General features: G+C 36.5%; 1 protein-coding gene across 2 annotated transcripts in view; it reads right to left on the reverse strand.

Annotated features, from left to right (window-relative positions):
- CTNNA3 (catenin alpha 3) overlaps window positions 1-17,897 on the reverse strand; it is a 1,717,381-nt gene that overhangs the window by 829,099 nt on the left and 870,385 nt on the right. For both annotated transcript variants that reach the window (XM_049646151.1, XM_049646149.1), the window contains 2 exons: window positions 11,833-11,913; window positions 3,159-3,311 (listed from right to left, as the gene is read on the reverse strand). In XM_049646151.1, the coding sequence (XP_049502108.1) occupies window positions 3,159-3,311; window positions 11,833-11,913 (234 nt within the window). The remainder of the gene's footprint in view (window positions 1-3,158; window positions 3,312-11,832; window positions 11,914-17,897) is intronic.

Raw genomic sequence — 17,897 nt, forward strand, 5'->3', positions numbered from 1 at the left:
GGGAAGGGGCACAGAGAGAAGGGAGACAGAGAATCCAAAGTAGGCTCCACACTGTCAGCACAGAGCCCAATGTGGGGCTCAAACCCATGAACCATGAAATCATGACTGGAGCTGAAGTCACTCAACTGACTGAGCCACCCAGGTGCCCATGTTTTGTTAAACAACGTAGTGGATAAGCAGTATACTTAAAAACTATTTTCCTCCAGTCTCTATCTCTTAGAAAATTAGAAGTCTCCCAATTGTAAAAAAAATATTTGTTATATCATAAAATTTTAAAAGCTGGCAGTGACCTTAGATATTATCTTGTTTACCTTCACTTTATATCAAACAAATGAAATTCTGAGAAGTATAGTAGATCAAAGGTAGCTGTAAACACTTTGCTAGTCTGTCCGTTGAAAGGTGAAGTTTCATGCCTCCCTGCCTCCCTTCAGATTTGGGCAGGCTTTATGATTGCTTGACTAATAATATACAGTGGAAATGGTATTCTGCCAATTTCAGGCCCAAGTCTTAAGAGGATGTAAGCTTATACTTCCTGTTTCTAACTTGCTTTTGCGACTTCTCATCTCAGAACCAGCAATAATTTTGCAAGAAGCTAAAGCCACATAGAAAGGCCATGTATTGGTGCCCCAGTGAAGAGCCACAGCTAAGCTCCCAGCTGACAGTTATCATTCACTTCCTCCAGTCATGTAACTGTGCCATTTTCTATATCTAGCCCAGTCAAACCTCTCGAGGGTTCCATCCCTAGCCATTATTTAACAGTAATTACATGAGAAAACCTAAGTGAGAGTTGCCCATCTGCCCAGTCAACCCATAATGAAAGAATAATAAATGGTTGTTTTAAGCCACTAAGTTTGAAGATGGACTGTTACATGGTATAATCTAACTGGAACTGAAAACGCCTTAGATGAGTTTCTCAGTAATACCAGAGGGAGAACTACGAGAGTGCAAAGCTAGCATAATCGCATCGTACATGTGAAGGAGACATTCAAAGTTAGATAAGACTCATTCTCAGTCCCCCAGTAGCTCAAAATTATAAAATCTTTCTATTCTTTCAATGATCACATGAAATACAGAATTTTCAAGAACGTTGAATATTTAAAACACATTCTCAGGGTTCTGTCTACATAATAATAAGCCATTATTCTCAATACATTAAGGTAGCATTTTTTAAAGTTTATTTATTTATTTTGAGAGAGATAGAGCATGAGCAGGGGGAGGGGCAGAGAGAGAGAGGGAGAGAGAAAATCCCAAGCAGGCTCTGCACTATAGAATACGTGACCTGAGCTGAAACAGTCAGACACTTAACTGACCAAGCCACCCAGGTGCCCCTAAGATAGCATTTTCAAGTGTTCCTTCAAGGCACTGCCTTAGTAATAAGTGTCATGGAAGAAGAACTCCTCAGGTAAATTGATTTGGGGAAAATTCTGACTTAATTGAAACATCTACGGATTTTTCAAAACTGTAAAATCTCCAAGAGGAGAAATAGATACAACTATTTCTCCAAAATTGTGTAATTAAAGGGCCCTTCTTTGTTGAGCACCTTATGAGATTTATGTTTCATAGACTAAGCAACTAAGAAACATATTTCTAAACTAATAAATAGGAATAGGGATGCAACTTTATTAGCAGACACCAATTTTACTTTTAGAATATGTCACCGACAAGTTGTTTTCATAATTTGATGTACCTTCAGCTTAGAGAACACATTTTTAGAAAAAAATGTTTATGATTATCAGGGGCTATACTTAGTTAGGTGCCTTTAATGACCTGCTCCTTCTGCTTTGCCTCTTACTTTTAACATTTCTCTGTGGGAAGAGTGCATACATATTTGAGGAAGACTACAAGAGGGAATAAATAAAGCTAGAACTATATAAATAATTGAATGAATTAGTTAAAAATTGTAAGCCTGGAAATCAGCTCCATCTCCAATTGGACTGGTTTGGGTTTGTAGCTTTATTTCTATATAAGGCCAATGTAACAGATATCCTGTCATGCAGAGTTGTTGGGAAGTTCAAAGTCAATTTCAAAGTTGGAGGTAGGTCAGTTTTAGGGCTGACAAGATCTTAGTAATTAGCTATTTATCAACTCCTTTCATTTTTTAGATATGAAGACTAGGAAGCAGAAAGTTTGCAGTGAAAATGCTAGTTACATTGGAAACTTCCTTCCCAGGGATCCACATTTAAGACGTTGGGAAAATCCTCTCTGTTAATAGATGTTATATCAAATGCTATGATTCTAATTCAGGTTCTGTCTATTTCTAACTCACAAGGTTACCAAGCAACTTGAGCCCCTAAACATATTTCACCACAAAGTTCATGGCCAGTAAGTATGTGAAGCTGTGGCAGTCAGAAGATTTAATAATCAGTACGGCATGGCACTGACACTGAGAACAGACACTAGCCATAAACAACTGGTACAGTCATACTGATGGATGTTAGCAGTGTATCAGCTCTGGTAAACGAATCTGGTCAGGCAGATTTTCCCTTCTTCCATGGGTTCCTGGCTTTGTGAGAACTGTCACATTATTGGTTTTAGAAATCCTTCCATTGACACTCATTCTACTATGGCTGCATTACTGATCCTCATAATATAATAGGTTTCTTCTCTGTTTCCTAGGAATTGTCTAGCACTTTATGGCTCTTTCAGCAATATAACACCTTGCCCCCAAATCATGCGGCATTTTCATGCTTCCAGTTTCCAAGCTGAAGAAAATGATAGTTTTATCATCTCTTGCCTCTATTGGGACATGGACCAATCTACTATCCTCACTTGTTTATTCTGGATTTTTCTACACCTGCAATCTTACATTCTTTTTCTTCATAGTTGAATATGATTTGAAAATCTGGAAGAGTAATACAACCACAAAAAGATGGTAGAGAAACAATAAAATGGCATGAGGTAGAGTATTTGATACTTTTATGTTAGAATATGAAGAAAATATTTGTAAAGATAAAACAAAATATCTGCATTTAACCATTGTGTGTGTGTGTATGTGTGTAGCTCTGAAAAAAAATATGCATTAAAAAAAACAATTTAAACTTTGCTTCTTTTGCAGTAAGTTGTCAAAAGTTTTTTATCTGAGTACAAGTCAATTGTAAATGGGGAATGAGAGCCTCATTCTCCTGGATTTAGGGCAGTTACAGTTCTAGTATGCTTACCTCTATAAGCCTGCTGGTGTGCTCACGAAATATCGAAGCATATTCTTTTATTTCCTTTTCCCGGCCATTCTTGGCAGCTTCAATGAGAACCAAAAGTGGGACCGTTGTATCCAAAAAGGAGTCTGACACATGATCTATAATAGCCTTACGGAGCTGAGGAGAAATAAAAAATTCATTTTTTTTTTCAGGAAATGGTTCATGTTATTTCCTATTTTTATAATCCCAGTAGTTACAAAATTCATCTTATGTATTTTCACACAATCTCTAAGTAATAATACTTAAGACTGTGTATGAATGTCACTTACAAAGTTAAAATAAACTGGGGCACCTGGGTGGCTCAGGTGGTTAAGCGTCCGACTTCAGCTCAGGTCATGATCTCACAGTTCATGAGTTCAAGCCCCATGTCAGGCTCCATGCTGACAGCTCAAAGCCTGGAACCTGCTTCCAATTCTATGTCTCCCTCTTTCTCTGCTCCTCCCCTTCTCACTCTGTCTCTCCCTCAAACATAAACACTTTTTTTTTAACTTAAAAAAAAACAAAGTTAAAACAAACAAAATAACCAAGAAAAAAAGTCATTGAGGAATAGCTCGCTTATTCTCAAAATTTGCCTTTATTCTTAAATTATACTTAGCCCAGAGGTCAGATTATAAGTAATAATACTCCATTTTCTATCAAAAAATACCACACTATTGTAATGTTTATGCATGTGTACAAACAACATTGTACATCATGTATTTTCATAATTACAAAATTATGAAATGTTTTCTACTTTGTTGGAGGAACTGATGATAAATTTTGATTAGCTAAATTGTAGTCTTCATGGTAATTAAACCAAGTTAGATCACCGATTATGCCAGTTTATAACAGATTAATAGAGCAAGGAGAATAATAAATGAGTTTGATGTCCAATTTTCTTCATCTGCATTAATTGTTCTTGCCCTTACACCTTAAATTATTAAACAAGTATAACATTCTGCTACAATTAGTTCTTTTAAATTAGATTATGTGGAAGCTCATAAATGACAATCAGGCAATTACCCTATTCAGCAGATATTTTCTGAAATTTAAAACTGCATTGGAAAATTAATGCATTGTATTTGTATAATATATTGAGCCCTAAAGGATCACAATATCTTGAAATGTTTCATCAACAATGTCAATGACTATGAATAGCTCCCCAATTTTTTAGTCAACCTCCTCACTGAATTTAATTTCTTCTATACAATATCATACAATATCATATGGGAAATTTATAATGTATACTTTAGGGTACTCTTTAAAACCAAAAGATAGTTACCTTAGTTTTGGAATACAGTAGAATATTAAATAATGTGGCTGCCTGAAAAAAGCCCACTATATTCTTGTAATATTTATAGTATAATAAATCCATAATAATTACAGATTTCCAGGAGAAAAAATATCTCTGCCTACATGCAGGCAGAAGAACTGTGAAATTTTCTGGTTTCTAACAATTTCACTAAGGCTGTGGGAAGATCCCCCAGGAAAGAATCTACTTAGCATGCAGAAAGGCAAATCACTAATGGCAACTGATTAATATCATCTGAGCACTTACTAGGACAGGGTGCAGAGTGGTAAGGACTTACAAGGCAAGGGGAAGACCTTGAGTGAATGAACAATGTGTTTGATGTCCATCAAAAGTGGACCAGAGAAGTCAGACAAAGAATCATAAGTTAGGACTTGAGCTGGGAGCTAGTTATGTTAGTTCCAGATACATAAAAGTAGAAGGAATCTCAGAGGGGGAAGAGTTTTCAATGACCATCCCTCTCCTTTATCCTCTTTTTCTTTCATTTGTAACCAGCATATATAGAAGGAGGGCTAAGAGGAGATCTGCACTAAAGCTATGCAATTAACAGCCAACATACATACGGGAGGTTTTTCAAGCCAAGGAGGTAGACAGGATCACACAGAAGGAGATGCACAGTGAGGAGATGTCCAAGAATTAAAACTTAGGAAATACTACCATAAGTGGAAATCATGCAGATGGAAGAGTAGGATCTAAAAAGAGACTGAGATGATGGCCAAAAAACAAAGAGAGCAAATGACCAACAACTAAAAGAGAAATATTCCAATAAATCTGTGTCAATGCTTTCCAAATGAACTTATCCTACTAGATGCAATTATAATACCCACATTATGAACTTGTTGAATCTTTTCTCTGCATTTGATCTTTTCTTTGTATTTGGTTCCATTAAACTCAATAATTGTTTCTCAACATTATCTCTTTACCTTTCTACTACAGCAAGATCTTATGAAATACATCAAGATGAAAATACATGGTCCCTTAGTGGGGGAGTGAGAGTCATCAAATGTTACAGTAAGGGAAAATAAGGAAACTGACAGGGAAGAAATTTCAAAAAAAAAGATGAGTTTCGGAGTTTAATTTTAAAGATAAGTTAAATAAAAAGAAATCAGATTTGTCTGATGGATTTGACCACTAAGAGGTCATTGATAAACTTAGTGAGACCAGTTTGAGTGGAAAGTGAAACCAGGAGTCATATTGTGATGGTTTGGAGAATGAATGGGAGATGAGACTTTGATGTATGTTCCCATATACAACTATATCCAGAGAGTTAGACTGTCTTCTTGTGCTTCTAAAAAATATATTTTGTTTTATCACCATACAAAAATCTAGAGAATAGCCATTGTCCCACATTGTGCCAATTTTTATAAATTTATGAATAATTTTAACAGTCTTCTAGTACCTGGATACATTTGTTATGGTCTGTCCATTTCCCCTCTGTAGTGCTACCATTTGTCTTCCCTTCATTTTAATGGTATTTACTCCCATGGTTTTTTTCCCCCCCAAGGTGTTCTACTATGTTTTCCCTGCTATTCATTCAATCCTTCATTCCATACACAAGTGCTGAAACAGGCTTGAGGTATAGCTGATTTACTATTATTAAGGAATAAATACAGATATTCTTTGGCTAAATTATTATTAGTTTTTTAACTAAACTATGTTAGGAACACATTTGTTGCTTTATTCTAAGGCTTGTTGCTAAATCCAAAACACAGTAAATGTAAAAGGTACACCATGGAGGTGTGGTATTATGTTCAGGAGGACAAGACAGAAGGACTGGGAAATGAGCTTACAAATAAGTTCTGTGCCAATGCTTTCAAAATTCTGTCGGAGTTAAGATTCTGTTAGTGACAGTAGTGACTTCAAAGAGCATATCCTCTCCTCTTTCCTTGCCTGTTCTCTTACACTTCATGTTCTCTTACACTTGCTTCTTGGAATTGCCTCCTAAGTAAACTACCTGAACTAAGGTTCTGGTCTCAGGATCTGCTTTCAGGGGAATCTGATATAAAACAGACACAGTTATCTGGAGGTAATGTTGTTTGGTAATATGCCAAGTAATAGACGGATGTCTTACATAAACTATCCAGTGACGACCACACATTACCACTTCTGCTTTGCACACTACTGATTCTGATACCGCCACCCCCAGTACTATGCTGACTGTGTAAGAGGAATTACCATGATATAGGACTAGAACTACAAATAGAGACAAGATATGGAAGGCTTCGAATGCTATGCTATGTAATTTTCTTTAGATGTTATGGCATATTCTGACATACTTTTTTTTTTCAATTTCTATTGTACAGTCATCTATATCTGTGTATAACACCTAAGAAGCCTCTATCTTATTTATTTCCATATTATTTTTCAGCCCAATGGAAAAATTCATTCCTTTCATTTGAGTGATATACAAAAAAAACTTTAAAGAAGAATCCAACATGCCAATGTAAAAATAGGACACCCTTAGAGGCTGCAGCACTAAAATCTGAAGTTAGTGGGAGGCCAATAGGAGTTAGAGGTATGTATTTTCAATAAATACCTGTTTGTGGCCAGGCATGAAAGATGTCAGGCACAAAATCAGACTGAGGGGCTTTCCATCTTTTCTCACTACAGTTTAATAAAAGGCTTTGAGACATCAATTTTTCTATTTCCCACTGATGTAAGTGGTTTGGAATCTCAAATAAAATAATATATTTCTCTACAATTGAAACCCAAAAGTAAAAGCTGTATGTGAAAACTATCAGGTAGCCCTGCCCACCCCCTACTACCACCAAATAAGAGAATAGAAAGAACAAAACTGTGAGGGGAAGAGGAATGGAAAGAAAAGAAAGTGTTTCAGAAAAGAATTGTTCTCAGGGAGCTAGAAACATTTATTTATGTGTATATTAATGCCATTTTGATTTTAAGTCAAATAGCAAAATGTGACTGTCAAACTTCAATTGACTAATAGGAACTAAATCACCCAATAATTAATTCAACATAAACCTACTGTGCCAATTTAATGAGACTTGTATCTTATGGAAAGTTAATATTCAATTACAAGGATGATGAAGAAGAGCTATAAAGACATAGGTATTTTTTTCTAAGTGTGGCACTGGTACTATCAAAATGGGAAAGAGATGGAGATAGCGATTCAGCAAATGAGCAACTAATGAATCAGTCAAGTTTTTGTTTTGTCTGCTTTTATCAGTACCCTACTTGATTTGACATATCTCAAGCCCTTACTTTGGCATTTATAAAATAGGCTACTTTTTCTCAATATACACAAATAAAATTTTCAATCTGCCTTTAGTGAAATCGAATGTGTGTTTCACTCTGCCTAATACAGTAGAAATGGAATATATTCTATTGCTTTAATTTTTTAAATGAAGAAATGAGGTTTAAAAATCTTCCTCCTTTATTAATAATTTTAATGGTTATGCAGTTCCCAAATAAGTGATGGGAAGGAGACTAAAGAAGAAAAAATTTTAATTAAAAAACTTGTAAAATAAATAGTAAGGAAGAAAAAAATTAGAATGGTAAATAAGTTTATGAGGCACTAGGAGTTTTTAGGGTGAATAGGCTATTATCCCTGACCCCTCATCTGGTGTTTACAAATTTGGGCAGGGGGTGGATGGACTTGGGTTCAAACTTCAGCTCTACCAGTTAGCAAAATATTGTTCAGTAAATCGACTTACCTGAGACAGTGATGTAAAAATGCTATGACATTATTTCTTCTTTCAGAAATAAAAATCAATAATGTAAGGACTAATGTAAAGAGCTGGTAGAGAGCTTTGGAAAGCATTACTAAATGAAAGATATTGTTATAACTATCACTTTAAGGATTTAAAAATCCAGTGGGAAGAAAAATCCATTAAAAAAGAAAAATACAAGCAGAATATGATCACTACTATAAAAGAATTACATGTGCTCTAAGTGCTCCAGGAATAAAAATAATAATTCCACCTGGTGAAAATGCTAATGGTTTCATGCGAGAAGTAGCATTTACGTTAGTCTTGAAGTTCCTAAGGTTGATTAGGGGCTGGGTGGGGGGAGTAAGAGGAACGGGAAAAACACCAAGTTAAACAAATTATGTATACAAAGATACATGTGTTTTGGGGGGTGGGAGGTGATGGAGAATTTGGTGACTAGTAAGTAGATTCTTTAGTCAGGTTTAACTGACTGAACCACTCAGGTGCCCCAACTCTTTAGTCAGGTTAATGTGTGGTGTGGTGACAGGGAGGAACTGAAAAACTGAAAAAGGAGAAGGAACATTATGAATAACGTTGATTCAAGTCAGGGCCAGATCACAGAGAATCTGGAACACCATGCCAAGGACTTTTGTCTTTGTTCTCTAGCACAACGGGCGGAAAAGTCACAAAGCAATTAGGTTCAGATAAATAAACACTAAGTCACTTTCTATGACATTTCATATTGTTGCCCCAAAATGTATAATTTGCTTCCCCTCATTCCTCATAGATGTCCAATGATTCTCTGAACCAGAGCTAAAATGTTTCTGTGTTGTTGAGGGACAAGCCATGGGTAAGCAAGGGGATTACATGAATGGGCAAGATGTGCTCTGATCATTGTCTACTAAAAACAAACATGCAAATAAAAACAGACCTACAATATATGAACATTAAATATTCCCAAGAAAAGCAGTTTAAGGGGAGGGGCTTTCTTCTTGCTGTGTGAAAGAGTATATGTAAGATGCTTAAAACAAACTGCTCGATAAACTTTGCAAGAATAAGAAGAGGTGGAGATGCCTCATGTTGCTGTTGAACTAGTTTTTATTATTGCAAAAGAATAAACATCAGGATGGAAAATGAAATCTTAGGGAGGGCAAGTAAGGATACTGAGAATGAATCACAGCAACTACCTCACCAAAATCAAAGACCAAGAATGTGTCCAGAGACAAACTTCTAACAATCCCACGTCATCCTATACACATGTACCACTTTTTGAACTTCTACTTACTCTTCTTGACCTGGGGCAGGATTCATAATTATTTTTATCCATAGAATGGGGAAGAAATGGCATCCTGGTAACTTTGGAGCTTAAGCATTAAGAAAGTCTGGAAGCTTCCATTTCATCTTTCTTGGAGCCTTAAACTATCATGCAAGAAATCCAGGCTACCCTGCTGGAAAGAGCAGCCACATGAAGGGGTCCTAGGAGATCAGACACCACATGGAGAGAGGGAAGAAGAAGAAGAAGCACTGAGGCCTCATATGACCAGCCCTGAACCCAGACACAGTCACCCTTTGACTGCTACTACATGGGAGACCACAAGTGAAAACACTACAAAAATGGCTCTGCTGACCCCCAGCCAGCCTGTGGAATCATGCAACGTAATAAAAGGCTGCTATCGTCTGCAGTGGTTTGTTAAGCAATGACACTTCATCAAAACAATGAATATGCTGACCTATGAAACCATAGAGAATTTTCGTACTTCTGGAACACAGCAGTTTTCTAAAGGCTGGAAATATCCCTTTACTATAAAGAAAAGTATTAGTAATCCCTCATGCTCTTTCTATAGCACACTGTTAGTGAGGTGAAAACACAGATAGAATTGCAAGATTAAATACAAGATGCCTAGCCAAGTTCCAATTTCATATACACACACTATTTTTTTAAGTTTATTTATTTATTTTGCAAGAGACAGAGAGAAAGCATGAGTGGGGGAGGGCGGAGAGAGAGACGAAAGAGAATCTCAAGCAGGCTCTGTACTAAGTCAAAGCAGAGTCAGATGCGGGGCTCCATCCCATGAACCATGATATCATGACTTGAACCAAAGTTGGCCACTTAACCAACTGAACCACCCAGGTGCCACTAAACATGCTACTTTTTAATATAATTATGTCCCATGCAATATTTGGGACATATTTAAACATGTTCCTTATTAATTCCTGAAAGTCACATTTAACTGGGTATCTTGTGATTTTATTTGCTAAATCTGATAATCCTACATATAATGGGTTGCTTTATCTTGTTTTTTTTTTTTTTACTAATGACTCCAAAAGCTTTGGAGATATAAATTTAGATTAACATTTTCTGCATAACCTTGTTGAAGGCAGTATAGAGGGATGAGGCAGGAATGAAAGACATAATTGTTGATAGCTCATAGAAACAACTTTCCAAGTCCCAAGAGGAGCAGATGGGGTAGAAATCCTGAAGAATATTGAAAATAGAAGTCCTGCAATGAAGAGAAAGGATGGCCCTGTGGGTAAAAGCTTCTGAATTGGTATAAGTTATGACCTGGTGTCAGTTCGATGCCCCTTCCTCCTTAGGCAGGTCACCTCACCACAAAGGCAGGCTTTCTCATCCACATTGTAAGACAGGTTGTGCTAAGCTGTTTGCAACTCTTACCTTCCATGATTCTAGATGCTGACAGTAGAAATAAACTTCACATTAAGGCCATAAAGTCGAGAAACTAGAATTTTCACAGCCCTCAAAATTGTTTTTCTACAGCTAATATTAACTGGCTGAGGGATCCCTATTTATTCCATTTCCAAATCTACCTCTGAATTAAAAGATTGCTCAGGCAATTTTACTAAATCTTCCCATTAAACTACAATAATATATTGCATTAAAAGCTTACGGTTGAAAAGCTTTTGCCTCTCTTTTATGAGTTACTGGTGACCAAGTTAAAGTTATACATGAAAAAGAACTCTAGTTATTAAAGAGTGGAAAATAATGGAAAGCACAGTCTTTGAAAATAGCTGTCTTCAGTTTCTAGAAGGAAAAAAATTGACCTGTGGCATAATACTAGACTGCTAAATTATCTAATGAAATCCTTCCTAATCCAGTGTTCCTGATGACCTAAGGTTACAAAGTAGCCTTAGCTTAAACAGAAACTAATTTTTGAAGCATTCTGAAAAGAATTGAAAGGGCAAATTGGTATGTCTCTGATTGCTAGATGTTTGCTATAAGCATATGGATGATAAACTCAGTTTTTAACATAATAGACTCAATTTACCAACATTTCCTAAAAAATCACTACATAGCAGGCACTGATCGGCATTTCATTTAACCCTCACAGTCCTATTATGTATTATTAATTCCATTTTATAGGTTCAGAGATGTTCAAAAAGATTATTTTATCCCCAAGATCACATAGCTGATGAGGGCAGGGCCAGCACTTGAGTGTAATTCTAGTGTAACTCTGCCTGATATTAAGTCACATGCTTTTTTTCCTATTTTATGTTTGCCACAAAAAAGGTTGAGGTATGTAAATATGGTAGGTATATATTTATTGTTATAGTTTTGTGTTCTAAATTAATTGAAAAAGAACAAAAACAAGAAGTAAATATGCTAGCAGTGGAAAAAAAGTTCGTTTTGTATGGTGTTTCTGTCTCCATGTCTCTCATCCCTCACCTGTCTGCGAAGGTCTCTTGTCTTCTTGCACATATTGTCTATTGCAATATTCAGGGTATTACTCCTTTCCTTTTTTCCAGTCTGAAAAAGAGGGGAAAAAAATGGCATAAGCAATGGTATCAAATTACTCTTTATCACTTAGCAATTTGCTTTCTAAATTTCCTGAAAATAACAGCTTGAAAATTCAAGAATAGGTTTCAAAACTGCTATGATATTGCATATGATTCATGAGCACTTCACTTAAGACTAAGTAGAATGGTGATTAAAGCTCACATTATTTTCTTCCTTAAGCTTCTGTAATATTTCTGATACAGGGCTGGGTTGCATTCAGTGTGGCAGCCGGCAGAGCATTATCTCCAAGAAACTCTGATCTTCATTCTTAACAAGTCGACTTTTTAACCTCTAAGCATGCAATTAGCTTAAAAGCATTAGATGCCCAATTTGTCAACTTCTGTGGGAGTTTCTGAAGTCATTTTCATGGTGTATTGTGTAAGTTATGCAGAGCCATATTGGAGTTTTGCTAAACACTAAATAAAATATGCAGTGCAAATTCATACAATTTGCAAAAGTTGACCACAATTTTAGCTGACAATATTCCAAGAACAAATTGTTTCAAGTAGGAACTGGACGCTGTTTTTGGCTCTTTAAGATAATTTGTGCAACACCTTTTCATTTTTTAAGCAGAATAGTTCTCTGTTATATCCCTAACCTAAATCTTTAGGCTATTAAGCACACAGAGAGTCACCTTGGTTGGTATTTTCTACATATTACTTTTGTGGGAGACAACCGAATTGAATCTAATCATACTTTTTTTCAGTGCTATCTTGTATAAAAAAGATTGAAAAAAATCATTATGCGATTCACCTCTAAGAAAATTGCTACCATTTAAATTAATAAACTGAAAAGGGCTCTTGAGAGGAGACCTTGAAAATCAGGACGGTAAGTTTAAGCCTCTGATAACTGAGGGAGTTTACAGCACAGACTCCATGAAGAAGGAAACTGAGGCAAAGTATAGCCCATTAGGCAGTGTGTCATATATTGCGCCCAATGACTACATTCACACATAAATCCATAGCTTCCAGTGAAAAGACTTCTTTACAAGAAGTTCAGGACCATCTGTACTCTATCCCAACCTATCTTTTTTAGTCCTATATTCTGTCACATCTTCTCAAGTACTATCCTTCCCTGTAACAATATTCCTAGTCATGTCTATCTCTTCTCCCGAGTCCTTGTATATATAATGTACTCTCGACTTCAGCAAGTGTCTACCAAAAAAACCTGCTGTTAAAATCCACCTGTTCCTCAATGGTTTCCATAAAGAGTTTTCCCCACCAACTCTGCTCAAGAGTAAACTCTCACCTTTCCTTGTTCCAATAGCACTTTGAAAATTTCCCAATATACTTGTTTCTATGCAGGTTCATCACTCTTACAATACTGTTAGCATCTTGATATTGACAAGCAAAGCTTATTAAGCTTATTTTTTTTTTCTATTCCTGAAAGTAACTTGCAGATGACTTACTGAATGGTGTTGACTAGTCCTCTATAAGGACTAGTCCTCTTTAAGCAGGATGGGACTATTTCTCCCATTTTGAACTTTATTCAAAACACAACATGGTTTTATTAGGGGCCTACCAAATGCCAGGAAGGTGTCATACTAGATTCTTGAGGACATTTTAGAATCTACCCATCAAGCACAGCTAAAATCCTCTACTAGCTGAGGTTACTGGTACCCACCTAAACCTCAGTTACACCTAGATTTTCTCAGTAATGGTGTTACTGATATTTAAGATGGAAAAAAAATCACTATCATTTAAGATCATCACACACTGCAAGATGTTTGGCATCCATGGGCCCCTGTCTACTAAATTCCAGTAACAACTCTTAGGTACTATGATAGCCAAATATTGGTCACACACATTTCCAGATGCCTTCTAGGGGGAAACACAATAGGGGACTAATAAGTCTTTTACCACTTTTTCTTTTTGACAATGAGTGTGCAATGTGTACATGATGGAGACTGTATCTAGTGAGGAAGTGGAGAGAAGAGGGAGGGAGAAGTAGAGATAAATAGATGTCAGAGCAATAAAAGCAATGGTGGCAATTACCCAGATGAAAGTTGTGGCTACCTTCACAGCTCCTATGCAGCATTATCCATGGTAGCAGTAGAGAATTATAAAAAGTTAATGCAGAGCCATGTAAGGCAATGGCATAAACAGATACACAATGGGCTATATAAGACAGTTTCTAATTTTACCTAAATAACCTAGCCCATATTTTCAAGTTTCATGCAGTGTAGCTTTGGTTGTCTCTTTCAACTTTATGAAAACAGAGATAATCAAAGGAGTCAGGGGTGGGACAGACGAAGGGTCCCCGCCCTAACACACACAGGACATCATAAATAATATGGGAGATTCCTGCTGTGTTGATCATAGAAACTCACTAGCTCCTGTGAGAAGATTCATCAAAACAACTAAAAGATGTCAACCTTCTTAGAGCAAGCCGCCGTGGCATACAAAATTTCAATAAAGGATGACAGGAGGTGACAACCTGAAGGGATTAAATAAGGACTATAAAGATGATTTCCTAATTTCTACTCAGAGCTTAATCTTAGTTAAAAGTTTTTCATTGGGTCAAAGACATTTTGTTCTCTAGGTAATAATAAACAGCCCCTATCATTACAGAAAGTATAAAATCTTCCTTTCTTCCTTCCCTGTATCCTCCCCCCAGCCCCCACCTTTCTTCTTTTCACCTCCAGCTTTTTATTGGGTCCTTGTTCTATTTATCCAGATTTATTTGGCTCAGTCAAGCCATTTTATGCCTCTTTATTCCTTTTGCATGGCATAAAAATAAATAAAGCAAGGAGAAATAGTCCCATCCTGCTTAAAAGCCCTCATTCCTTCTGTTTTCAAAGCCTTAACAAATCATCAAGCAATGAGCTAGGACTGAAGGTGAATTGTGTATACTAAAGTAAGGGACAGAAAGGGCAGGATATTAAAACATAACCACAGATAACAGTCAGAGTCTGCCTACATTCTAGGTGCTCAGAAGAGAGGATGCTTCTTAAAGGAGACTTGATAGGAGTCATCATTAAGTCAGCACAATCCCGCTAATGGAAAAGGTACCACTCACAGTGGAGTACCGGGTGAAAAACAGAAAACACAGCACAGATCAGCACTGTACAGGGAAGGCAATCACATTCCTCATAAGTAAATAAACTGTCAGGAAAGACTTTATTGAAAAGAACAGCTCTGAACATAGATTTCATTCAATGAAATGCCATTAAAAGTTTTATTGCACGTTATAAATACTGCCCCAGTGTGATCCAGGATTATAATCTCAACTATGAATATTCCATCAAATCTGTCTCACCATTGCTCCCATGTCACTACCACAGTTAATTGCACTCTCTCTTGTGGTTCCCTTAAAGCTGCCCACACATTTGGAAAAAAGTCTCTTTATAAATAAGTTCTCCTTGAATTATCCTAATTTGAATGTTCCATCTGTTTTCTGTTGGGACTCTGCGAGGGAGAACTTTCTACACTGTGTTGTCCAACATAATAGCCACTAGGCACATGTGGCTACTTAAATTTAAATATAAATTAATTAAAATTAAAGAACATTAAAAATTCAATTCCTAAGTTCCTTAAAGTAGGCAATAGCTACATGTGTCTGGTGGGACTATAGTGTATAGCACAAATACAGAACATTTCCCTCATTGCAGAAAGGTATATCAGACAGTACTGTTCTAAAACATCTTTGTTTATTCAGATATATAATTAGGTTCTACTTTTATACAAGTCATCTTTTATTTGAGAATAAAATAGTGAGCAAGAAACAAAAAAAGCCCAACCCTCAAGGTGTTTACTCTAGAAAATAAATTTAAGGTCTAATTATGCTCCTTCTTCATTCTAAACACCATCACCCTATTCCCATTGCTGATGGAATTAATAGCAGACTCTTGATCATGGCATTCAAGGACCTACTCCCATATTTACTCATCAAACATTAATGAGATGCCTTAATGGGCCCTTTATTTTTCTTTAAGTTTATTTATTTTAAGAGAGAGGGAGAGTACAAGCAAGGGGAGGGACAGAGAGTCGGGGGGGGAGAGAGAGAATCCCAAGCAGGCTTTGCACTGACAGCACAGAGCTCATTGAAGGGCTTGATCCCATGAACTGTGAGATCATGAGCTGAGCCAAAATCAAGAGTCTGACACTCAACTGAGTGATCCACCCAGGAGCCCCTGAGCCCTTTATTTTCTGCATAACACAACCACAACTCAGGAACTTTTCCCCTATTAAAAAACTCATTTTGCACTTTTGATCTCTTCTACGTTTCTGATCATGGTCTTCTTTTAAGACTCAACTAAATTACTGAATTTTACATGAAGCTTTTTTTTTTTTTTAATCTTCTCAGTTGAAATTCATTACTTCCATGATACTGTCTTATATTTTTATACTTCTTTTATAACACTTTGTTCAATAAACAATTCAATCTATTCAATACTTCTTTATTGTCTACTAAATACCAGGCACCATACAAGGACCAATGATACATTAGACCTAATGCCTGCCTTTGAGGAGCACACATGTCATGCTAGAAACAGACATAAACACAACATTTAATAGAGGTATCCAGGGTAACCCATGGATCAATGGGAGCAGCACTCCCATTAAGAATGAGGGAAAGATTCCTGAGGAGGTAACAGTTGAATACTGCAGGGCAGGTAGCAGTAAACCAGGAGAAGATAAAAGAGAAGGCCATTCTAGGTGGACAGAGACAGATAGAGCAAAGGCAAAAGTCTTTAAAGAGTGTATGGTAACTAGCATAAAAAGTATGAGGGGAAACCAGATCCTGGAGGTCTTTGCCACATTAAGAAATAAGGTTGATCTCATAGACCACTAGGAGTCACAGAAGTTAAGCCAGTGAATGACACAGAACATTATTCAAATACATCAATCTGGCTGGAGTCTGCACAATTTATTTAAAGAGATTAAGGACAAGGACAGGCAGAGGAGTTAGACAGTTGCAGCAACAGTGCACAGAAAGAGGAAAAGTGTTAAATTAATTCACTGGCAGTCAGGATGAAGAAAACGAACAGATTTAAGGACTCTGAGTAAACCGGGTAAGATGATGACTGGTAGATGCTGGGGGTGGGTGAAGAAAAGAGGACAATGTAGGCTGGCGTCCAGGTTTCTGTAGGTGATGATGGTGTTGAACTGGTCATTTTCAAGGGAAATCCAGGTCAATACAAGGATAATGATATCAGTTTGGGAACTGCTGAAGGGCCTATGAGGAGCTCATTTCTTTAGTATTCGCCCTTCGGTGAACTGCTTACCTGCATGCATCTCTCTCACTAGACTGTATCATCCTTGAAGGAGAGAAACTTCTCACACATAATTTGTCCCTCATAACATCTAGCAAAGTGCTTTGCACAGAGTAGAAGCTCAAAAGTTATTTCTTGAATAAATAGAGAAAAGAAAGACTGGATAAAGTTAATCTTTGGCAAATTCCATAACATCCCTGGGCCTTAATTTCCACACCCATAAAATGAAGACTTGCCCCAAATTGTTCCTTTATTCCTTTCTAATTTTAAAATTCTGTTGAAAGGGCCATGTTCTCTAAAAAAGCAGAATTACAGAATAATATTTTACTTTTATTGTACAATGTTTTTCATAAACAACTGTTGAAAATGTGTTGGAAACAAGGCATAATACAAATCTTTAATGGTACAAATAAAAGGAGACATTTGAACTAGGAAGGTCATGATGTTGACCTCAAAAAAACTATGAAGCTTCAAATACTAAGGGATATGAAGGGATATTAAAGCAAATGAAAATTTATCTAATTCATAATCAAATGAAAATGTTATCAGTGCAGAGAGGAACCCTGTGCAGAATTTAAACATCAAGAAAAATGTTTTTGTTGTTGTCTTGTTATTTTTTTCTTTTTTCTTTTTTAAATGTGTGCCATCGTATTCAACCTTTTAAAATGACACATTTCCCTTTAAATGGGAAATCTTCATCTCATGGTAAAGATGAAATATAATGCCTTTAATTTAGTTC

This window comes from Panthera uncia, chromosome D2, assembly GCF_023721935.1.
Source record: "Panthera uncia isolate 11264 chromosome D2, Puncia_PCG_1.0, whole genome shotgun sequence".
Classification (NCBI taxonomy): Eukaryota; Metazoa; Chordata; class Mammalia; order Carnivora; family Felidae; genus Panthera; species Panthera uncia.